Here is a 24,708-nt window from a genome sequence, read left to right on the forward strand (position 1 = left end):
CCATTTTTCCTGTCCCTTCCTGCCCTGTCGTCATTGCTTTTGGGCACGTGTTGCCCGTTTGGTCTCGTGTACATGATTGAACTAAGAACCATGTTCCTCACATGTGTTATTGTTTGTTTTATAGACCTGTCTAATCTTTGGCTGAAAGGGTGAACTTCAGGAGAATATTTTTCTTTAAACTCACCTTTTTTTATGTCTATCAGAATGTGATAGAGAAATTTATTGTTGTTAGGTGCCATTGAGTCAACTCTGACTCATGGTGACCTTATGTATAACAGAATGAAACATTGCTTGGTCCTGTGCCCTCTTCATGCTGGTTGATATGTCTGAGTCCATTGCTGTAGCCCTTGTGATTGTCCATCTCACGGAGGGTTTTCCTTGTTTTTGCTGACCCTCCACTTTATCAAACATGATGCTTTTTCACCATAAATAGATGAATGTAAATTTTTTAAAAAATCATGTTAACTGTTTAGAACCTTGCTTGGCATGTAGGAAGAAGGTGGATATAGAAATAAAGCTATTAAAACAAAGCATGTTGGTTCATGTACCCCCTACAACCAGCTCGAAGACCACCCATGCAGTGGCATCTTATCCTGGGCTGATGTCACCAGGATGTGTGTGTTTTTACAGTTAGTAGGGCCCCTTCCCTCTGCAGGTGGAGGAACTGGGGCTCTGAGACAGGAAGGGCCTGGAACCTGGGGCCTGCCTTCCCCCTCCACCACACGGAAGCTAGAAGAACCTCAGGAAGCTGGCACGAAAGTGTGATGTCCGCGTGTTTCTTGGCTCCTCTGATGCCCAAGAAAGTTCATGGTGGGGACTCAAGCCTGGGAGTTTCATTGTTGGGCACCTGGAGCACTGGAACGAGAGTCAGGATCATTGGGGTGGACGCCAGCCTATGCCACTGATGAGCAGTGAGGCCTCAAGGCTATGAAGCCAGGTGTGTGATATGGCGCCATGTCTCCAGTGGTCAGCCCGTCCTGGGAGCCATCAAATGCTTCAATCCGTCTTCCTTGTCAGAGCTGTAAAATTTTGAGCAGGCTTCACCTTGGATTACCCATTCAGCCAAAGCAAGCTGGGCTCTAATGGGCCCTGGGGCTCTTGGGTGGAAGACCATTGGCCCCTGTTCACTGCGCCTGGACCAATATACCTCTTGGAGGCTAAGGCAGAACGGGGCAGCTTCCCTCCCGCTGGCTCCTCGTAGTCGTCAGAGTTGCCAAGGTGTAAGACTGCTCTGTGAAAGGCACTGGCCCATTACATTTTTAATTCCATTTTCCAACCTAGTACCTCCTGTGTTATTTCACACATGTACAAAAAAGATGAGTGTGTATTAGTTAAGGTAACATAAGCTGCTAATCATAGATAATCCCCTGAAATCCCAGTGGTGATTCTAATGCAATTTCCAGTTGCTGTCATGTCTGTTCTGACTCATGACGGTCCCATGTGTGTTAGATAACTGTGCTCCATCGGGTTTTCAGAAGCAGATTGCCAGGACTTTCTTTCACCGTACCTCTGGGTGGACTTGCACCTCCAGCCTTTTGGTTAGCAGCCGAGTGCATTAACAATGTGCACCACTCAGGGCCTCCTCTAACACAATAGACGTTCATTTCTCACCTAAGGGCCTGTTGGCAGCAGATGTGGATGGAGTGTGGCAGGCCAAGCCCTGTGATAGGTGCCAGGGACCCACAGTGAACAGACACAGCCCCTGCCTAGGGGCTGCCCCCTCATTCCCTCTGAGCAGGACTCTCACCCAAAGCCTTTCTCATCTCTCCTCAGTCTTGTACCTGGAAGGCTCGGTTCTTGTGTTTGAGGACATCTTCAAACTGATAGCGTTCTACTGTGTCAGTAGGTAAGTGGACCCAGCCGTGCTGATGGCAGGTGCTCTGGTCACTCAGGTGGGCAACAGATGTCCCCTGCAACCTTGGGGCGGCCAGGGAAACCCCCAGAGGGAAGGGTGCAGCCTCCAGGATACAGAGAGAGGGGCAGACCCCTGTCTTTGTCCTGGTACCCATGAGGGGAGGTGTTGGCATTGACGCTTTCCTGGACCAAGTGGTGAGGGCCCCTCCCTGGCTCATTGTCCCCCACTGCAACTTCCTGTGTGACCATTGTCAAGGACAGCTTGAGTTCTGTGTGGACCTGACCCCAGCCCTACAGCAAGACGGGGGAGCTTTCTGCAGGGACAGCAGGAGGTGGTGCTATCCCCCATCCCCTTTGGAGGGAGCTTGTGGTTCCTAAGCAGCTGCTGGGTGGAGTGCTGAGCCCACTGTTGATTCGGAACTAGCTTCAGGTCAACAGGAACTTAAAATGCATTTGGTGCTATCAACCAAGGGTGTAGACTACAGTATCTTGACAAGGGCTGCTAGAGGTTGGGCAGAATGTCTTGGGGTCCAGGGCTTCAGGCCCACTTCTTCCTGCTTCAAAGAGACAATCCACACCTGCCTCAGGTGAACGCCCCTCCCCACCTACCAGGACCCGCCTGTGCCCTGTGGGACAGAAAAGGTGATGGTAATAATGGTAGGCAGTGCTAGCAACTGCCTCTGTTGAGGGCTCACCAGGGGCCCAGCACTGTGCTCAGGGCCTTCACACCTATTATCTTTTTAAATCTTCCAAACAGTACCACAAGGTAAGTGCTCTTGTTATTCCCATTTTACAGATGAGTAAGCTGAGACTGAGAGAAATAACTTGCTCAAGGTCACATATCTGGTAAATGGCAGGGATTCACACTAGAGCCAACTCCAACATCCATGCTTGTTGCTAGATCAGCCCCACTGTGTATAACCCCCAATAATTCGGATGACCTACACAATTATTTGCCCACAGACAAAATCGCAGAGGTCCCCTGGCCCTTCAAACATTATGTCATGTCAAGCTTTCAGGAGGAGACAGGCTCATTCCTTTTCCAAGAAGCTCTTACCTTACTAGAAGGTGTACATACTACACAGTGTTTGACACATGCTGGGTGTATGAATGAATGAATGCATCATTGCCGACTCCTGAACTTGAGGTAGTTAGTTATCTCTCTGGGCCTCAACTTCCTCTTCTGTAAGATGGGAATGATGATACTGATTGTGTAGACACCAGAGAGAACGCTTATACGGGGGGGAGGGGGGTGGGGAACGCCCACTCTGGGCACCCAGTAGATGCTCTGATTGTTTCCATGGCTAGACCATAAACCAAACGAAACCCACTGCCGTCTGTAGGGGAAGAAATTGCTGGGGCAGCTTCGTTGGCATCCAGGGCGATCTGAGTCACAGTCACCAAGGCCACTCCTGCCACCTCCCAGCCTTTCTTCCTCTTGCTGCTGCTTCTCCACAGTCCAGAGAAGCAGGTGCCAGGAGAGACTGAGGGCTTTCCCATTCACATGAGGAACAAGGCAGGACGCCTGCTAGTCAACATCATTCCGGAAGTCCTAGCCAGAGCAATTAGGCTGGGAAAAAAGGCATCCAGACTGGGAAGGAGGAAGTAAAACTACGTCTTTTTGCAGACGACGTGATCCTCTACATGGAAAGCCCCAAAGATTCCAGAAGAAAGCTATTAGAAGGAATAAAGGAATTCAGCATGGTGGCAGCATATGACGTCAACACACAAAAATCAGTTGGGCTTTTATATGTGAACAACGAGCAAGTGGAAAGGGGAATTAAGAAAAGCAAGTGCCCATCCAGCCCACCTGCAGCCTCCCAAGGAGCTCACAAGGAGGCCACTGGACCCAGAGCCTGGCACCCCTGTGTTTGAGGGGCTGTCAGCTCCAAGGCCTGAGTCAGATGAGTGAGATACTGCAGGGGGAGAAGTCCAAGGCTGGGGTTGGAGACTTGCCACCTTGGGCAACTTACTGACCTCCCGGGGTGCTGCTTCCTCATCTAACCGGGGGTGTTAGCCAGGATGGACACCAGAGTCCTCAAGCTCCATGTTGCTACCATACTAAGATCCTGCCCAGCCAACTCCTTCAGAACCAGACACCAGGGGGCACCAAAGACACATACTTCATGCCCCATTGCGTCACCTGCAGGGCCCTGGGCGAACAAATGGTTTGCACTTGGCTGCAAACAGAACCCACCCAGCGGCACTGCGGAAGAAAGCCCTGCCCATCTGCTTCCATAAAGACTACAGCCAAGAAAAGCCTATAGTGCAGTTCTACTCTGCAACACACAGGGTCGCCATGAGTCGTAACCAACTCGATGACAATGGGTTTAGTCTTTTGGTTGTGTCACCGCAGGGCCCTGCACAGGGGGGTGGGGGAGTTGATAAATGCTTGTTGGTCATGGCCTGAGGCATGTGTCCTCACATCACATCACACTGAGCCTCAGGCAGGCCCCGAGCAACCCCACCCCATCCCTTCTCTGCACAGAGGCTTCCCCCAGTGGCCATGTGGGGCCCTGTGACCTGAGCTGGTGCCTGTCCATCAGAGCACATGCCCGGGTTACAGGCCATCCTTCAGGGGTCAGGCAGCATGATGAAGGCTCAGGGACATGCAGCCCTCCTCGTCCTCAATCCTGCTCTTGTCCCAAGCACGCTCTGTGCTCCTCTGCAGCCTCTGTCCCCAGTCAGAGATGAAGAGGCACAGGTCCTGCTCTCAAAGCGCTCACCCCAAGCCTCACTCCAACATCAGTGCTCTGGGCTGGGTGGCGGATTGCTGGGAAGTTCTAGAGAGGTTTCTCAGACCCGGCTGGGTCCCACAGTCCCCAGGAGCAAGCTAAAAATAGACTGCTGGGCCTAACCCTGGATTCCAACAAGACTGCCTGCAGACCAGCGTTTGGGAACTGCTTTGGCTCGAAAGGTTTGCACTCGCCTATTAACCGAAAGGCTGACGGATCGAACTCATCCAGTGGAACCATGAAAGAAAGGCCTGGCAGTCTGCTTCCATAAAGATTACAGCTAAGAAAAGCCTAGGGAGCAGTCCTACTGTGTCACACATGGGGTCACCATGAGCAGGAATCAACTTGATGGCAACGGATTATAAGAGCTGGACAAGTGGCTTAGCCAGGGCTCTCCTGGGGGCCGCCTTTGAAATGAGGATTCACGTGCCAGTGATGAGTAAGGACGGGGCCCCTATCTTAGTCATCTAGTGCCGCTATAGCAGAAATACCACAAGTGGATAGCTTTAACAAACAGGAATTTATTCTCTCACAGTTTAAGAGGCTAGAAATCTGAATTCAGGGTCCCAGCTCCAGAGGAAAGCTTTCTCTCTCTGTCAGCTCTGGAGGGAGGTCCTTGTCATCACTCTTCCCCTAGGCCTAGGAGTTTCTCAGTGCAGGGACCCCGGGTCCAAAGGATGCACTCCACTCGCAGCCCTTCTTTCTTGGTGGTAGTAGGTCCGTCTCCTCTTTGCTCACTTCTCTCCTTTGTATCTCAAAAGAGATTGACTCAAGGTACAACTTAATTCTGTAGATTGTGTCCTGCCTCATTAACATAACTAACTCTAATCCTGCCTTATTAAAATCATAGAGGTTAGAATTTACAACACACAGGATAATTACATCAGATCACAAAATAGAGGACAACCACACTATACTGGTGATCGTGACCTGGCCAAGTTGACACACATTTTGGGGAGACACAATTCAATCTATAACGGCCCCCAAGGAGAATGCAGCAAGGGGGTGGGCGAGCAGGACAGGGAAGGGAGAGAAGACAAGCAAGGACGTGATTTCAGGTGAGGCCCCAGCCCGGCCCCCAGGGGCAGCTCTGGAGTATAAATTAGACCTCAGCATTGTCTCACCTTGAGGCCAAGGAGCTGGGCTTTTGTGCCCTCAAGCTAGCCAGCCATCCCCCATGGCTGCAGGGTGGGACGCTCCCAGGCATTTGTGACTCTCCATATGACTGTGAGGCTCCAGCACCCAGGACAAGCCCCTGAAGGTCACAGGGTGCAGGCCTTCAGGAAGCGGCCTGCAGAGACAGGGCAATGGGTGCACAGAGGAGGTAAAAGGATGGAATGCCAACAGTGTCCGCTGCAAGGAGCTCCCGTTGGTGAGCATCTGTGTCAAGTCCAGCTTTGCACTGGGCCTGCCCACAGGGTTCTCTCCGTTCCAGGGTGGACGTTATTATCTGCAGACCCACTTCAGGAGGCTAGCGACTCCCACCCCCTGGGCTGAGGTGAGGACTCCACATGACGATTCTTGTCAGGGGCCTTACGGAGCACCTGGCACAAAGGAGGTGCTCAGGCAATGATTGAGCTGTGTTATAGACAAGGAGACTGAGGCTCCAGGGACATGTCGCCTGCCTCAGGCTGCCCAGCCAAGTCCCAAACCAGGTTTGAGTCCAAGGATGTTCTGCAGCAGGTTTTGCCCCAGCCAAGAGGCAGCGTGTGCTGCTGCCCCCTCCAGCCCTCCGACCCCATGGAGGGGAGAGTCAGAGAGTCGAGGCTCTCTTTGTGGAAGAGGTGGCATCAGGGTCCAGACAAAGATGGGCTGGAAGAGAGTTCTCAGCCAAGGGAGCAGCCTGGAAGTTGGGAAGCTATGGGCAGCCTCAGACCAGCCTCACGGGGAGACCAGACTCATGGGTGGGAGGTAAGATGCTTGGGAGGCCTGGAACGCCGTGCCAAGGACTTGCTGGGACTTTCTTCTGCAGGCGCCACGTTGAGCTCGGTTAGACAGCTCTTCAGCAGAGAGACATGGCCTCAGCAGGAGGTGGATTGTAGCAAGGGGAGAGTGGAGATCAGTTAGGGGCCACAGCAGCCATCCAGACCCTGTGTGGAGGAGCCTGTCCTGGGCAGTGGCTGGGGGAACTGAGAGGGGTGGGGCAGCCACTGCGAAGAGGAGTTGGGGGAGCAGGGGAGACTGGGCAGATGCTGGGATTTCTGTCCTGGGTGAGTATAGGATGACAGGGCCATTAACTGGATTGAGGAAAGAAGGGGAGGAGCCCTGGGCACCGACATTGTGACTGAGCGGCCACCCTCTTATCCTGGGGGAGGGGGCAGGTGCAAGGCTGGTCGGAAGGTCCTTCTCACCTTTGAAATACCAATAAGCCAGTTGCCACTGAGTGGATTCTGACTCATGGCGAGCCCATGTGTGTCAGAGTAGAATGACGCCCCATAGGATTTTCCGTGGCTGATTTTTTGGAGATAAATCATCAGGCCAGTCTTCCAAGGTGCCCCTGGGTGGACTTGAACACCAGACTTTCAGTTAGCAGCTGAGCACGTTAACCATTTGCACTACCCAGGGAAGGAAACCATTATCATTGTCTCTGGAGTCTTAGCTGGGACAAGGACTGACTTTATCAAACACCGTCTTGCCTTTGGATGGTCCTGGTTAGGCCAGTCAGCTGGGGCAGAAGGACCCTTAACACTCAGAGGCCCCAAGAAGAGCCCTTGACCCCCACCCTGGGAAGGAGGAAGGAGACACAAAGGTGCCCACCAGGTGGCGCTAGCATTTCTAAATCATAGATTCCTAGTTGTGGTCTCCTAGGTCCCAGGGTATATAGAGTTGAAAAATGACAGTATATGCCAAACTGACTCCTCCTCACAGAGTGAACCAATATACAGTCCCACATACAGTGCCTGTGAGCACCGGCTCAAAAGTTAAAGGTTCCAGCTGGTAGAGCCAGTTTTCCTCCCAATTCTACAAGAAACATGACCAAGCGTCCCACTCCTCGACTTGAGCTCATTGTTCCAGTGGTGCCTCTGCTCAGTGACAAAGGTGCACACTTTATTGGACACACTTTAGCATTGTTTGACTTCGTCTCACATACTTTGGACATGTTATCAGGAGGAACCAGTCCCTGGAGAAGGACATGATGCTTGGTAAAGTATGGGGTCAGCAAAAAAAAGGAAGACCCTCAGCGAGATGGATTGACACAGTGGCTGCAATAATGCTCCCAAACATAGCAACGATTGTGAGGCTGGTGAAGGACCAGGCAGTGTTTCGTTCTGGTGTACGGAGGGTCACTGAATCAGAACCAATTCTGTGGCATCTAACAACAACAACAAGTGATTTGTGATCCTGGCGAAGATATCGCCCTGGATAGAATCAGGGTTTGCATTATTCTGGGTTTTAAAATGTTTCAACGTTTCTCTCAGAAAGTTACTACCCGCTGGGTGGTCTTGGACAAATCCCTTAACCTCTCTGAACCTCTGTGCCATCAGCTGTAAAACGGAGGTATTAATACCTATCCATAGGGTTGAAAGGAGCCCTGGTAGCACAGTGGTAAGTGCTCGGCTGCTAACTGGAAGGCCGGCAGGTCGAACTCCCAGCCACTCTTTGGGAGAACGATGTAGCAGTCAGCTCCCGTGAAGATTACAGCCTAGAAAACCCTATGGGCCGGTTCTGCTCTGTCCTACAGGGTCGCTGAGTCAGAATCGGCTCGACGGCAATGGGTTTTTCATAGGGTTGGTGTGATATAATAATATAATATCATGTGATATAAAAACCAAGAACTAAATCCATTGCCATTGAGTTGATTCCAGCTCATGATGACCCCATGTGTTGCAGAGTAGAACTGTTCTGTAGGGGGTTTTTTTTGGCTGTAATCTTTATGGAAGCAGATTGCCAGGCTTTTCTCCCATGGTGCCGATGGGTAAGTTTGAATCACCAACTTTTAGGTTAGTAGTCAAGCACAAACCGTTTGCACCACCCAGGGACCATTCATGCGATATACCCATTGCCATCAAGTTGATTCCAACTCGTAGCAACCCTACAGGACAGAGTAGAACTTCCCCACAGGGTTTCCAAGGAGTGGCTGGTGGATTCAAACTGCCAACCTTTTGGTTGGCAGCCGAGCTCTTAACCACCACGCCACCAGGGCTCTAAGTCCTGTAAAACACCTCATCCAGTACCTGGCACATAGTAGGTGCTCACCAAACACCCACATCATGTTTGTGCTTTGACTTGTCTCAGAAGACTTGGGCCATAGGTAAAGTGCTGATGGATGACACGTGGGGAACCAGGGAAGAATGAAGTCCTTGAGAACTGGGTCAAGAGGAGGAGGTCCCTGGGGGGCCCATGGTGGGGGTAAAATCTAAGTAGACAGAGGTGCAGAGGAGGAGGGGACCTCTCTCTAAACAAAAGCTCAGAGATGGGGCCAACTCAGGCATATTCACAGTAGAAAGTGAGTATGGCATTTTCGGAGGCACTGGGAGGGAAGGATTTGGGGTGGGCAGAAGTTGGGGAGAGGCAGACTGGACCACGCTGGGGAAGACCCTGAAGGCCAGGGCTCAAAGCTGGGGTGTGATCTACAGACTGAGGAGGTTGGTGAGGGGCTGTCAGGCAGTTGCCCTGGTGGAGAAGGGGTGGGTACCAGAAGAGCTGAGCTCTCCCTGCTGGCCATTACAATAAAAACAGTGATGGAGGTAATGTGGTACTGTCGATTCCCAGTGGCAGGCTAGACAGCCAACCAGGTGAGCTGAGGTGATGTGAGGATGAATTTTGTCACCCTTCACAGTTGTCTTTTTTTTTTAATTTTTCACAGTTAGAGGCTGTGGTGGTGGGCAGGGCCTGAGAAGGGAGCGAGCACTGAGGGCTGGTCCAGCCTGGATCCAGGCTGACCTACCTGGGGAGGCAGACAGGTGGCTGCCAGAGGGCTCAGGTTTGCAGGGGGATCACACAACTATGAGACTGAAAGGTGCATAGGTGGCTGAACAACCCCACCCCATTCTACAGTGGAGCAGGGGGCCTGGGGTGCCAGCTGGCTGAAGCAACACCCCAGGCCTCACAAAATGGTCAAGAATCTTCTGCCACAGCCTCCCCATCCTGCTCCTCCTCAAATAGAAGTGTCCTTCACCCATGAAAATGCTTCCTCAAAAGGCATGAAGCATCCCAGGAAGGCCACTCGCTGAGTGGAGGAGCCTGGGGCAGCAGAGATGGTTCTGGAATCTCTGCCGGCCCCATCCCAGGAGGCCTCTGCCTGGCTCTCCTTCCGTTCAGTTCCCCACATTGGGATTAGTCCATTCACCAGATGCTCACTGAGCCTCTGGACTGTGCTAGGACCGTGAGGTGTCAGAGGGCTCACAGCGCAGTGCTAACAGGAAGAAAACGAGGGGTAGTGGGCAGGTGCAGACAGAGAAGCCACCAGGGCCCCAGGGAGGAGACCACTCCAGCCGAGGGCCATCACGGAAGGCTTCTAGGCTGAGGATGGATGGACAAGAACTCAGTGATTGGCATTAGGGTTTTTGGAGAACCAGGAAAGACTACGAGCAACGGAGGACCAAATAGGTTCTTGTTGGCAAAAATGGCAGCTGCCAGCTATGAAGAACCAACTGGGTGCCAAGCACTGGGCTGAGGACTGTCCGTGCATTCTCTCAGTCCTCTCCTTGGTCCTGTAAGGAGGCCATCATCCCATGCCATAGTTCAGAGACTAGAGCAGCTGGGGTAATAAGGAAGGAGTGGGAAATGTGGCTGGAGAAAGGGGTCAGACCCTGATGGGCCTTGAATGCCAGGACCAGGTGTAAATTGGGACCCACCCTGGGACTCCTGGCTGTGCCACACACCCCTTCCAGGCCTGTGAAATAAGCCATGGCCTAGAAGTCAGGAGGCCTGGGGCTGAGCACACTCTGTCTTACATGCACCATGCGGCCTGGGCACATCCCCTTCCCGCTCTGGCCTCAGTTTCCTCATCTGCGCCGTAAGAGCAGGGGTGTCTGAATCCCTCCTAGATCTCTTGCAAGAGTCCTGGACAATTCGCATTTGGACCAAAGGCTTCAGACAGAACTGGCTGCGTCACTGTGTGCTTGCCGGGTGGTATCTGTGTGCCCCTGGGTGAAGTCTGACTGTGTATTCACCAGGGGATGCCTGACTGTGTGCTCACCAGGGGATACATGACTGTGTGCTCACCGGGGGATGCCTGACTGTGTGCTCACCGGGGGATGCCAGACTGTGTGCTTACCAGGGGATGCCTGACTGTTTGCTCACCAGGTGTCCAAATGTGAGCTCACCAGGGGATGCCTGACTGTGCCCACTGGGTGAAACCTGACTGTGCTCTCACCAGGGGATGTCTGACTGCTCTCTGGCACTTCTTGCAGCAAGGGTCAGAGGGTGGTAAGGGTTGGTCATTCACTGTACCCAGAATAGTGGCTTTAAAGCCTGGGGTTCGTCCCCAAGGGCCAGGAAAACCAGGGAAAAGTGGTGATCCCCCACTCCAGAGGCAGGTCTCTGTACCCTGGCACTCAGACGGGACTGGATGTTTAGTGAAGCCCCCGCCGAGCTGCTCCCTCAGCCCCAGGGCTCTGCCCCTCCGCCCCCCAGGCAAGTCCCCCATCTGCGTGGAGACCCGAGTGACCAGCAGGGCTGAAGCAGCTCTTCCATGTATGCTGTGGGTTTGGGGGTGGTGGAGGCTAGAGGAACGGACACCACGGACTCCCCCAGGCATGACCTCTGACCCCTCATGTCTCCACAGAGACTTACTGCCCTTCACGCTGAGGCTACCCCAGGCCATCCTCGAGGCTCGTAGCTTCACAGACCTGGAGACCATCTCTAACCTGGGTCTGGGTAAGTCCTCTCTGCGGGCCAAGGGAGGAACAAGACTGTAGGAGATGGAGCCCTGGACTGTCCCTGTGGCCACCTGTGCAGAGGAACAGCCCCTCAGGCTGAGACCAGGCTGGATCCTGAATCCCAGCTGCTGTGGGACCACCCACACCCCAGGCTGCTGAACCACTGACCAGGGAGATGCCCTGGTCTCCCCAGGGGTGCCCAGCAGCTGTCCAGGGGTCCGATGCACACCCATGTTTGATCTGAGGGCTCTGGAGGGCTTGTCGGGGCCTGCCCAGGCTTGATCCCTGGAGGAATCTGGAGGACACCAAAGGCCCTCTGACTGGTGGCCAGAGAGCTGCTGTCTTAGCCTCCTAGTGCTGCCATAATATAAATAGCACATGTGGGTGGCTTTAAAGAATAGAAGTTTGTTTTCTTACAAATCGGGAGGCTAGAAGTCTGAGTTCAGGGTGTGGCCCTAGGGGGAGGTCCTTCTTTGCCTCAGCTTCTCCCAGCCAGCAATCCTTGGCCTTTCTAGGCTTGTAGACCCACGTGCCTTGTGTGTCTGTCTTCACCTGGCGTCTTCCCACTCTGTGTCTCTGTCTGTTCTGCTCTTTTTATAACTCAGACATGATGAGGTTTAGGACCCACCCTACTCTGGTATGACCTCATTAACATAACAAAACAGGACTACATTCACAGGTACAGTGGCCAGGACTTCAGTACACATTTTAGGAGGCACAATTCAATCCATAGCAGTTGGGGACACAGCAGCCACCGCAGTCATGGTCCCCAGTCCTGCCCTTGTCAGAAGGAAAGGATCATGAACTGGCATGTGCTGCCTGCCCCCTTGCCTGCCCCTGGCCACCTAGCTGACCCTAAGCACAGCCTTACCCATCCCCCTGGCTCCCTTGACCTTTTGAGGGATGAAGAGGGCAGAGGAAAAGAAAGGGTAGGGGAACAGGAGCGTTTCTGACCCATCTCTTTCACATAATAACAGGAGTAGTTCGTGTCTACTGAGTTCTCCCCATGTATTGATCTACGCACAGCACTTTACCAGCATGAACTCAGCCAGCGCTGACCTGTGATTGGCACCTTATCACACTGGCCCATGGGACACTCAGCTTACCACCTCTGTACTGCTGGGACCTTATCACACTGGCCCATGGGACACTCAGCTTACCACCTCTGTACTGCTGGGACCTTATCACGCTGGCCCATGGGACACTCAGCTTACCACCTCTGTACTGCTGGGACTTTATCATGCTGGCCCATGGGACACTCAGCTTACCACCTCTGTACTGCTGTGACCTTATCACGCTGGCCCATGGGACACTCAGCTTACCACCTCTGTACTGCTGGGACCTTATCTCGCTGACCCATGGGACACTCAGCTTACCACCTCTGTACTGCTGGGACCTTATCACGCTGGCCCATGGGACACTCAGCTTCCCACCTCTGTGCTGCTGGGACCTTATCACACTGGCCCATGGGACACTCAGCTTACCACCTCTGTACTGCTGGGACCTTATCACACTGGCCCATGGGACACTCAGCTTACCACCTCTGTACTGCTGGGACCTTATCTCGCTGGCCCTTGGGACACTCAGCTTCCCACCTCTGTACTGCTGGGACCTTATCACACTGGCCCATGGGACACTCAGCTTACCACCTCTGTACTGCTGGGACCTTATCACGCTGGCCCATGGGACACTCAGCTTACCACCTCTGTACTGCTGGGACCTTATCTCGCTGGCCCATGGGACACTCAGCTTACCACCTCTGTACTGCTGGGACTTTATCATGCTGGCCCATGGGACACTCAGCTTACCACCTCTGTACTGCTGGGACCTTATCATGCTGGCCCATGGGACACTCAGCTCACCACCTCTGTAGCTCCTTGGAAGCCAGGTCAGCTGCCTGTCAGCTTGTGTCAGAGAACTTCTTATGGGGGACGTAGAGGAAACAGGTTTTGGGAGCTGCTTCAGGAGCCCCCCACAGGCCTCATAAGCTGGGCTGCCAGGTCACGTTCGTGAACACAGCAATTAATCAGCAAGTCTTTATTAAAAGCAACTTGAGCACAGGCCCTGGCACACAGAAGTGCCGTGTTGACCAGTATTGACTGAATGGAGGAAGCAATGACCAAGAAGGTATCAGAGACCATATCCCGTGGCTCCAGGCCAGGCTGCAGTCCGCCACCTGAAGGGGCCTCTGAATGACAAAGCAAGAGATGCCACAAGGCAGCCCGTGGTCAAAGGGCCAGATGAGGAGTTCAGGCTCTTGGATAATAACATTTAATGAGCACTTACTACATTCTAACCCCTTTGCTTTCATTGACTCGTCAGCTCTTCAAGCATCCCTACAAAGTAGGTACTGAAGTGAAACCTGCAAGAGCCAGAACTCAGCGGGTCTGCCTGGTTTTTCTGGGTCTTGCCAGTTTTCTGCTTTTGACAGGGTGCAGCCTTACCACTTTTCTCTTGCTCATTTTAGTGGGAAGTATTTGACTTCTCCTTCTCTGACAGGTTTCCACCTTACACAGGTTCCTGCTTTTGCAGATTTTACTATGTTGTTATAAAAGTAGTCTTGGTGGCACAGTGGCTAAGCGCTCAGCTGCTAACTGAAAGGTTGGCAGTTCAAATCCACCAGCTGCTCTGTGGGAGAAAGATGTAGGAGGAATTTCTCAGTACAGGGACCCTGAGTCCAAAGGATGCACTCCACTCCCAGCTCTTTTTCTTGGGGGTAGGAGGTCCCTCTTCTCTCTGCTCACTTCTGTCTTTTATATCTCAAAAGAGATTGACTCAAGATACATCCTAATCCTGTAGATTGTGTCCTGCCTCATTAATATAACTGCCTCTAATCATGCCTCATTAACTTCATGGAGGCTAGGATTTACAACACATAGGATGATTATATCAGATCACAAAATGTAGGACAGCCACACAATACCGGGAATCATGGCCTAGCCAAGTTCACACTTATTTTGGGGGGGGCACACTTCAATCCAAAAATCCAAATAACATGCCCCTGCAGTCTAAATCAGCATGAATGACACGTTCAGACCATTGCAAGCACTTGGCCTTGCCTTGTGTAAGCCCGAGCCTCTGTTGTAAAGGTAAGAAAACCAAGTCTTAGCACAGCTGAGAAACTTGTCCACCTCACCCAATGGAAATGCAGCTGAGCTGGGATTAGTCTGGCCCAAGGACAGCCTCTGGACTGCTCCTTGCTACACCTCAGTGCCTCCTCTGTTGTCTTTGCAACGAGCAGTCGGTGGTCAATTTCGAGGCCAAGTTGGACGGCAGGTGAGCTGCATCTCCTGGGGGAGGTAGGCAGCCTCGGTGTGGGGAGACCAGTTTGCTGCCCCTGCCCTAGCTCTCTGTGGGGCTTGGGCAGGCATACGTAGGACTGTGGCCCTGGGCTCCCTTGGGGTCCTCTCACCTGCAAGAGCATGGCTGCCCCTAAAGCCTGAGAATGCGCTGAACCTGAACAAGCGTCTCCTCTTGGGAGAACCACATTGCTTTTTGGAATAGGCCATCCTGGAAAAAGAAGGTGGGCAAGGGAGGTGACTGTCTGGGCAGCCAATGGCAGTTTATATTCCGTCTGTCAGGACTTCTTCCTTGAGAGTGGAATGTAAGTAAAACTTCAGTATGTTGCAGCTTAGGAAACCCAGTGGTTCTGTTCAGACCTACAGTTCCCAAGTGCTGAAGGACATAAGCAAAAGGGGGCCCTCTGAGCCTCACCGGAATACTTTTTCCCTGACACCAAGGAAAGGTTAACTTTTCAGTCCCACGCCACAGTGGATAGAGTCTCGGAGCTGAGAGAGCCTGTCCTCCCAGGGGCCAGCGTGGGCAGAGGCCTTGGCCTTGGGGTGTGAGGCCTGGGTCTCCCCGGTCCGCTGTGCAAGAGTGAGATAAATACGCAGAGCAGCATTCACCACAGCCCGCCACACCAGGCATCCTGTCTGGCCCTCTGTCACAGAGAACTGAAACTCTCTCAAAGCGGCATTAATAAGAGGGGATTTAGTGAAAGGAACATGGGAAACCTCAAAGAAATGAAGACAGAAAGTTAGCCGGGCTTTACAAGAAATAGCGGCTGCTCCTTCTGCACACACCAGCTCCGTTCTCCCCGCAGTCCAGCCTCCTTCCTTACTTGGCTTCCTGCTCCCTGACTCCTCAGACTGGGCAGACTCGGCCTCCTGGCCCCATCATCACCTGATCATGGCTCTTCATTCAAATTCTCCAGGGAGAATTGGAGTGATCATGGCCAACTAGTGACTGGATCCCCTTGAGCCAAGTGTTACCCTGGTATAGTCAGCATTTCAGGGAAAACCAAAAGGACAATGGGAGGCAAATTCATTGACATATTCGCCACACATGCATTATCTCATTTCATTCACACGCAAAGAAACCATTTTACAGATGAGAAAATGGAAAGTCCAAGAGACTAAAGGACTTATTCAGCAATAAAAAGGGGTGAAGTGCTGATGCATGCTACAACATTATGCTGAGTGAAAGAAAAAAAAAAAAGACCGCACACGTATTGTCTGATTCCATGTATATGAAATGTCCAGAATAGGCAAATCTATAAAGGCAGAAAGTAGATCTGTGGTTGCCAGGGCTGGGGAAATTGGAGAGAGTGGGAAGTAACTGCCAATGGGTACAGGGTTTCTTTTGGGGGTAATGAAGACGTTTACAATTGATTATGGTAATAATAACACAACTCTGGTTATACTGAACACCATTAAATTGTACACTTGAAGTGGATGAATTGTACGGTATATTAATTGTCTCAGTAAAGCTATTACACAGAGAGGCAGAGAGAGAGACTGACAGGCTTTCTGCACTAGAATGAGACAGAAGCTGGATTCAAACTTGAGTGTTCTGAGTTTGAACTCCATGCTCTTTGGTCTACACCACACTGCCATCTGATCCTCAGACAACTCTGCTTACAGCCTCTCGCTCCTCACCCCTCTCTTCCCACCTGCCTGGCCTCCCATGGAAGACAACATGGCACCCTTTGGTAAAGGGGCAGGCATGTGGTATTGGGGAAGCTAGGGCAGCGAAGTCCCACTCCTGCATCATACTTGTATATGTGTCTTTTTCATTACTTTTTTTCCTCAGTATAAAAGTCAAGTGTGTTGGATTGTTCATTTGTTTGTTTTAACTGACTACATCAGAAAATAATGAGGATGAAACAAGGCATGCCATCGTTGCTGCAAGTCTTGGGTATATTTCCTCCCAGTCTTTTTTTCTTGACTATACACATGCATAGCATTTTTCAGATTTCATTTTGTTTTGTTTGAGCATATTTATGACTTGTAGTTTTGTCCTAAACCCAGAGCCAAGGGATGTCTAATTCAGGGTGAAGGTCTCCTGGGTCTCAGACCACCTGATGATTTTGCAATGGTAGTAAGTTTATGAGGCGTAAGTCTTTCCTATCATTAATGTCAGCACTTTTATATTTCTGGCATGCTACTCATTTCTTAAAAAATGAGTAGAATGTAAGAAATATCCAGATAGTTGCACAAGGCCTGCTGTTCAGACAGGGATGATGTCGCTGGAGCAGGGCTGTTGGCTTGCAGGCTCAGCGTCATGTGATGCCTCATCCTTGCCCGTTCATGAGCTGATGTGAGAACGTCAGAGTGTGACCTTGGGAAAGCCAGTGTTCCAAGTGCAGGCTGTATAAGATGCAGTCTGGGACTTCAAGAGCTCATAGATTAATTTGGGGCAACAAAACTAACGTATGGGAAAATTAAGCACTAAGCTATATGCAATTGCTTCTAAGTGCAAAAGGAATCTGGAGAAGGTAATGATAAATGTTGTTAGGTGCTGTTGAGTTGGTTCCAACTCATAGTGGCCCTATGTACAACAAAACGAAATGCTGCCCGGTCCTTTGCCATCCTTACAGTCATTGCTATGTTTGAGCCCATTGTTGGAGCCACTGTGCCCATCCATCTCGTTGAGGGTCTTACATTTGCAGTGGTTCTCAAGCATTTTTGCAGCTATGTTTTTCATATTTTAATATGTTCAGAAAAGGCATACGTTCTATAGTTCTTCCAAGTTTGGGTGTAACTTGCTTTGTCCTTCACATTATCTGATAAAAATTTTCCTAGGTTGTTAAAAATTCATTGAAACTTGAGTTGTATCCAACAATGCATCTTTGGGAGGCCACAGAAAAATGATTATTCACTGAACTCATTGGACTTGCGAGCTGTTTCTGTGGCTTCTGGAACATTTTGCTGCATTTACAGATTCTCATGTCTGTCCTGCCACTAATCCAGGGCACCCCAAAGGTAGCCTTGGCTACGTTTGTTCTCAGGGCCAGCACCTGGCAAGAGGCACCCACCACTGTGGCTCAAGAGGCTCCAGGGACAGCAAAGTGCTGCCTAAGGCAGAGGGTAGTGCAGAGGCAGGAAAGGGACGGGCGATGACCACATGACTTGGTATGATGCCACTGGGGTAGGTGCCCGCAGCTCTGCCAGCCACTAGGATTGCATGACACAGAGTTCCGCTTCTCTGCCCTTGGCATTCTGCAGAGAAAGTTATCTACTTCCTTTTTTTTTTTTTTTTTTGATCATAAAGCCCCACACTGCCATGGTGGTTCCCTACCAGGCCCCCAGACCCTGAGATGCAGCCTCCAGGTCTCAGCTTCCCCCACTCCTCGGAGTGCTATCAGCTTCAAGGCCTCTGCCCTGCCAGGGCACATCCCTTAGGCCTGTCTTGGGAGCAGCAAGGCAATCCTTAGAGACACTCAAACCGGGGCCCTTCCCCTGAGCTCCACTGTCTGCTCCACTTCTGCCAGAATCCAGATCCTTATGGTGGAGAAGGCATTCTCGTATTCTGCACAGAACGACCCCACCCTGCTGTCCTCCACTGACTCTCTGCTCCCTTGTACTCGCTTTGTCTCCCTCTCTCCTTGTCCCTTCTCCACCTTTTGTTACCTTTCTTACCTCCCATGTAAGGTCCAAGTCGTTCCCGCCTTGCCATCAAAACTCATCTTTCCTGAGTCCCATCTGCAGAATCCCCCACTCCCCTCTGGCCGAGATGATCCATTCCTGTGAGCTAAGGGCGAGCACTGAGCCTGCTATCCACCAAATGGGTCTTAGCTGCTACGGGTGCTCAGATGGGGAAGCACTGTTGCTGCCTTCTGGAAGCTCAGAGACTGGCTGGGGAGTAGCTTAATATAGACAAACAAAAAGAATTACCTTCCCAAATGATGGGAGTGCCCCGGAGCTGGGGCCACTCAGAGTGGTGGAGGTGGGACTCCACCAAACAGGCCACACTTAAGCCGAGTTTTGAAGGATGAGTAAGTGTTTGCCAGGTGGAGAGGGTGGGGAAAACATTCAAAGAGCAGGGAACAGCATTAGCCAAGACCTGAAGGTGGGGCAGCCATGGCGTGTTCAGGAAGAAGAGAGCAGCAGATAGATGACACTAGAAAAGATGTGCTGTGGCCAGATCGCACAGGCCTTGAATGCCAGGCTAAAGAGATGGAAATGCTTCTGAACAAACAGCAACCCAGGGCCTGCTATAGGCCTGGTATAGTGCAGCAAGGAGTATTGGGGGGAGCTGTGACCATGACTGGAAACCCCGGTGGCGTAGTGGTAAAGCACTATGGCTGCTAACCAAGAGGTTGGCAGTTCGAATCTGCCAGGCGCTCCTTGGAAACTCTGTGGGGCAGTTCTCCTCTGGCCTATAGGGTCACTATGAGTCGGAATCAACGGGAGTGGGTGGGTGACCATGATCTACCCATTGAAACCCATTGCCATTGTCAATTCCAACTCATAGCAACCCTACAGGACAGAGTAGAACTGCCCCATAGGGTTTCCGAAGAGCAACTGGTGGATTCAAACTGCCGACCTTTTGGCTAGCAGCCAAGCTCTTAACCACTGCAGTACCGGAGCTCCAACCATGATCTAGGTGGGCAATAATGGGTGTGTCCAGGCACAGATGGGAGGTAGCCATGATCTAGGTGGGCAGTAAGGGGCGTGTCCAGGCATGGATAGATTGTGACCATGATCTAAAGCAAAAAAAAAAAAAAAAGTTGCCTTTGAGTTGATTCGAACTCATGGCGACCCCAGGTGTGTCAGAGTAGAACTGCGCTCCCTGGGTTTTCAACGGCTGGTGTTTCAGAAGTAGATCAACAGGCCTCTCCTCTGAAGCACGTCTGGGTGGACTTCAACCTCCACCCTTTGGTTAGCAGCCAAGTGTGCTTGCCATTTGCATCACCCAGGGATGTAGGTCAGCAATAATGGGAGTGTCCAGGCATGGGGCAGGCAGTGGCCTTGATCTAGATCCGCAAGAGTCGGAGTGTCCAGGCATGGGGCAGGCAGTGGCCTTGATCTAGATCTGCAATAGTGGGAGTGTCCAGGCACGCTCTGTACATCATCTACCCCATGACTTCCATCTTTGCCCAAGTCTTGTGGAAATGTGGAGGCGAGCATCAGGGGCCTCAGCTCACATGTGAGGCTGCTACCCAGTTCACAATTTGAGCCAGCCCAGCTGCCTGCTGCTCCTTGCTAGGAAAACTTCCAAGTGGAGGACTTTATTGGGCTTGTGTAGATATGGACACATTGCTTCCAAATGCTCACTTCCCAGGACCAGAGCATCTGTGTGCTTGATACAAAACACTGGGAGAGTGAATCCATCACAGAGAGGTCAGGAGCTGCCCATGAAAACAAAGCACAAGGCCAACGAGTCGTGAAGACTAGCTCTTCCAGATCGAGGGAGAGTCCCGAGAGCTGCCCCCACTGTGGATGCACCAGGCCCTTAGATTGTGGCTTCGAGGTGCCAAGAGCTTTTCAAGCTAAAAATAGTCACGTGAACATTTGCCATTCTTGTCAATGTAGTAACAGCAGGCCCCTCTCCACTAGCCACAACACTCAGGCTGCAAGACACAGGGATTCTGCCTAGAACAGTGCTGAATAGTGAGGGGGCCTTGTGCCCATGACAGCCCACCTAGAGGGAGGCACCCAGCTGGGTGGGTCACGACTCACTTTCTATCAATTCCTCACAGTCCCACTTGCCTGGAATCTCCCTGCTCACTGTGAGTAGGCTGGTGACCCCAGCTGGCAAGGTGGGAAAGGGCCACATCCCCATGACCGCCATCTGTCAGAGCAGGTACACATAGAGCTGCTTCCGCCATCTTGTCACATCTCCTTTCTTTCAACATCAAGAGCCTGTGTCTTCTTACCAACCCCAAGTGCTGGGGTACACGCCCATCACCCTGCCACACACTGATGTCGGGAGAGCCACTGAGATAGGAAGTGTCGCAAGTTCCTATGAAGGCAAGGCCGCAGCACACAGGGGTAAACACCTGGGCTTTAGAACTAGTCTAAAGGAGCCCTGTTGGCACAGTGTAACCAAAAGGTCGGCAGTTTGAACCTACTAGTTGCTCTGCAGGAGAAAGATGTGGCGTCTGCTTCCGTAAGGATTACAGCATTAGAAACCCTATGGGATAGTTCTACCCTGTCCTATAGGGTGGCTATGAGTCAGAATCCACTCGATGACAACATGTTAGGACTAGTCTGACCCGGTTCAAACCCTAGCTCCTTCACTCACTAACCCTGTGACTGTGGGTGAGTTATTGAATCTTCCTGAGCCTCTTGTCTTCACCTGGAAAACAGGGACAGTATTCAGACTGACTTTCAAGGCTGGTGATCAGGAATCCATGACCACGGCTGGCACAGAACGAGAGCTCCATGAACATTTGCGCTTGTCATTGTCCTACGCATTAGTTTGGGAAGCTTTTTTACTGACAGATCCCTCCACAGGCCAAAAACAAGAGCTTGGGTGAGAGGCTGGGGCCCAGCCATTCATTGTCAAGGGCCTGTCTGTCTAAATCTCTGTACACCTCTGAAATTAACAGGGTGGACAAGACCTGGGCCCCACGATTTTCTCCATGGAGGGGTTGCTTGAGTGAGCTTCAGCGTGGTCTGCAAGCCAACTGAAATGAAATGTTGGGTCCCTGTGCCTTTTTTTTTTTTTTTTTTTTGGCGAACTCTGAGCTTTCATCAGATTCCTGGTGGGGGTGGCACCCAGAGGTCAAGAACTCCCAAGCTAGTCGACCTGTGATGCCTTTTCAGCTCTGCTGCCCCACAGCCCTGACCCAGAACAAGCCTAGTGCTGACCAGCACTGCCTCCGTATGGACAGGCCTTACAAGAGGGGCTGCTGTGGTGGCCATGGCCATGGGCTGAGTCTATGAGGACTGAGTTATTGGAAGGGCGTTTGTTCAACAGAACTTTGCTCAGCAGTGCAGGAACCGTGCTATCTGCTGGCTTCCCCTACCTGGTAGCATGGGACTGGCTTTTTATTTTAATGCTGATTTTGACCTGAGTCAAAATCATTTTGCAGTGACCAGGGGTTCCCGGCTTGGGCGGTAAGGTCAGATCCCACTGGCCACAATCCTTGGGTTTCTTCTTCCAGTGTATAACAATTGGGGTGACCAAACTAGGCCGAGCAATTCCAAGTTACCCAACACCTTCCCCAATAGGAACTAATTCCCTCCTCGCAAGCCTGCGGTGTGGGTACTTTCATCACCCCATTTTAGAGATGATTAGACTGAGGCCTAGAAAGGTTAAGTGGCCTGCCCTAGAACACCTAGCTAGGCGGGTGCAGGAACTTTCCTGTCCCCTCTGTCCCCACCTGCCTGGCCCTAGAGCACAGCAGGTTGTCACCCTTGGTGAGCTCTCACTCACCAAGGGATAGAACTGCAGCTGGGCTCCACGGTCTCCATCACCTCCCATCCACCCCAGTGCTGCTGGGGAGCATCCTGTGGGGCTTCCCCTTGCCAGGCAGGAAGTGGTGGGAGAGGTTTAAAACAGCCCTGGAGGGGAAAACAACCCTCAGAGCAGTGAAGCAAATGCTTTGGTTGGCCCGGCCCCCGCCCCACCCCATACACCACCTCCTCTCGGGGCAGCAGGCCAGCTCAACGAACTGATCGCGTCTCCTGCTCTTGTCTTCACAGGCTTCTGGAACTCTGCGCTGAACCCCCGGCGAGCAGCAGGAAGCCCATCGGAGCCCCCCAGAGACCTGGCCCCCAGGGGGGTGCCCCCAGCCTCCAGCCTCAGGCCTACAGCCCATTACTCAAACTGTTCCTGCGAAATTGAGCTGGCGGTGGGAAATGACTGCCTGTGGTTTGTGAACCCTGTCTTCATCGAGGATTGCAGTGGAGCCCAGTCCACTGACCCGCCATCCCTGGGAAGCTGCCCTGTGCGCCTCTTGCCCCTCACCTCCAACGCTACCTCACCTACCTCCCGGTGGGCCCCACGCCGCCCCCCACCCCCACCCCCAGTCCCCCCCGCCAATCCCCCACTCCGGCCTCCTCCTCTCTCCCCTCCTCCGCCCCCAACTCCTGCTCTTCCTTGCCCTTCGCCCCGTTCTGACCCCGTGGCTGCTGCTCCCCACTCCCCAGAGCCCCTTGTTCTCACACCCCCAGTTTCTGCCACCCACCTCGCACCCCATGCCCCAGGCCCCCCAGACCTTCCAAGCCATACACCCATGACAGCCTGCGAGAGGCTCCCACACCCCTCCCCAGGCCTGGGCCCCCTCCGGGAGGAAGAGATGAAACCGGGAGCCGCCCCCAGCCCCTTGCAGCAGGCCTCTGCCCCACCACTGCTCTCGAAGAAGAGACTCCCTGCTGCACCCCCCAGACGTCACCTCTCTGAGAGGGCCTCCCTTGAGGAACTCAGCTCGGGGAAGGCAGACAGGGGGATGGCAGCAGAGGGGGATCAGTTGGGCACTTCCAGGGCAACCTCGCTCAGCCTGCCTCTCCAGGGGACCTCAGACAGTCCTGGGGACAGGCCTCTGAGGACCACGGAGCAAGACCAGGAAGCGGAGGCCAAAGCCAGTGGCCCGGGCAGCGTACAGGAGCCTCCAAAGAAGACCAAGCAGCCCCCAGTGCCACCCCCCAGGAAGAAGCGCATCTCCCGGCAGCTGGCCTCGGCCCTCCTAAGTCCCTTTGAATGCCCTGAGCGCTCCATGGAGGAGGTAGCCCCTGAGAAGCCCCCATCTGGGCCACCCAAGGAAGGCCCAAGCCCTGCCCCCCAAGTTGGGACTCTGAGCCTCCATGCCCAGGCCGGGGCCCATCCCCAGAGCTCCGCAGAGTTCACAGGCTCCCTGGCCTCCCTCTCGGAAAGCCTGGGCGTGCCTACCTTGGCCACAGACCAGGACTCCTACTCAACCAGCAGCACAGAGGAGGAACTGGAGCAGTTCTGCAGCCCCAGCGGGAAGAAGAAGCCCTCGATGATCCTGGGCAAGGCCCGGCACCGGCTGAGCTTGGCGAGCTTCACCAATGTCTTCCACGCCTTCCTCTCCAACAACCGAAAGCTGTACAAGAAGGTGGTGGAGCTGGCACAGGACAAGGCCTCGTACTTCGGCAGCCTGGTGCAGGACTACAAGGTGTACAGCCTAGAGATGATGGCGCACCAGGCCTCCAGCACCGAGATGCTACAGGAGATCCGCACCATGATGACCCAGCTCAAGAGCTACCTGCTGCAGAGCATCGAGCTCAAGGCCCTAGTGGACCCCACCCTGCACTTGGAGGAGGAGCTCGGTCAGTGCCTGGGCAGGGCTGGGGGCAGGTGCAAGGGAGGGAAGGACGAAGGGGCTCATAGGCTCGGGAGCCATTAGGACAGAAGAGGTCTCTGTAGTGGGCATGTTGGTGCCCTGCCCATATCCCCTCCCCTGGGCTGGTGCAACCATCTCTTCGCTGTGCGAGTGTTGGCTGCTAATGGCTCAGAGCTGCCCCCTTTTCTCAAACTTGACCTTGGCCATGAAGGATCCATGTTGCCTGCACCCCCTTCCCTCAACCAGCAGCTCTCAACTAGTCACTCTCTGCCATGGGTTACAAAAGGCCACCCTCTTACCTCAAGGTGGGACCCGCTATGTGATGCTCCAGAGCTCCCATGGGGTCAGGCTGTGGCTAAGACCAGATCCTTACTCCAGCCCTTCCCCAGCCCCATCCTTCTTCCTCACTCATTTTCTTCTAAGAATTCTCCCCAAAAATCAGTGGTGTGCACTGAATCCCTGTCTCAGGCTCTGTTTCTAGGGAACTGACCTAAGACAGCTTGCTGCTTGACCAGCATTTCTAAAGCAGCCCCTGGCCCTCCTCCACCCCTTATTAGCCTCTAATCCAGTAGCTGTCAAGCCTTTTTTGATTGTGATCCATGGCGAGAAATATGTTTCACATTGCAATCAATTACGCACCTATATAAATATTTAAAATATTCAGCAAGATCACAGTGCTATGGCCACCCACTTGTGAAAACATTGAACGACTTCTGGACCAGTTCAAAATAGATACCACCCCAAGCCCTCAAGTGCT

The 24,708-nt window shown here is 52.7% G+C and overlaps 1 protein-coding gene and 1 long non-coding RNA gene across 3 annotated transcripts in view; one reads left to right on the forward strand and one right to left on the reverse strand.

The window, feature by feature from the left end:
• Positions 1-24,708, forward strand: part of RIN3 (Ras and Rab interactor 3) — a 166,511-nt gene that overhangs the window by 86,217 nt on the left and 55,586 nt on the right. The window contains exons 4-6 of one of the 2 annotated variants that reach the window (XM_023546647.2): positions 1,774-1,846; positions 11,320-11,411; positions 22,351-23,937. In XM_023546647.2, the coding sequence (XP_023402415.2) occupies positions 1,774-1,846; positions 11,320-11,411; positions 22,351-23,937 (1,752 nt within the window). Of the gene's footprint in view, positions 1-1,773; positions 1,847-10,794; positions 11,412-22,350; positions 23,938-24,708 lie in introns of those variants that run through there. The other variant, XM_064292891.1, reaches the window with a different exon arrangement.
• LOC135232624 (uncharacterized) lies at positions 1,840-23,648 on the reverse strand. Its single transcript, XR_010323217.1, has 3 exons — positions 23,537-23,648; positions 6,941-7,095; positions 1,840-5,880 (listed from the first exon to the last, which is right to left on the reverse strand). It is a non-coding gene; the product is annotated as an uncharacterized LOC135232624 (long non-coding RNA).

The sequence above is a fragment of the Loxodonta africana genome, chromosome 10 (assembly GCF_030014295.1).
Source record: "Loxodonta africana isolate mLoxAfr1 chromosome 10, mLoxAfr1.hap2, whole genome shotgun sequence".
NCBI classification, from domain to species: Eukaryota; Metazoa; Chordata; class Mammalia; order Proboscidea; family Elephantidae; genus Loxodonta; species Loxodonta africana.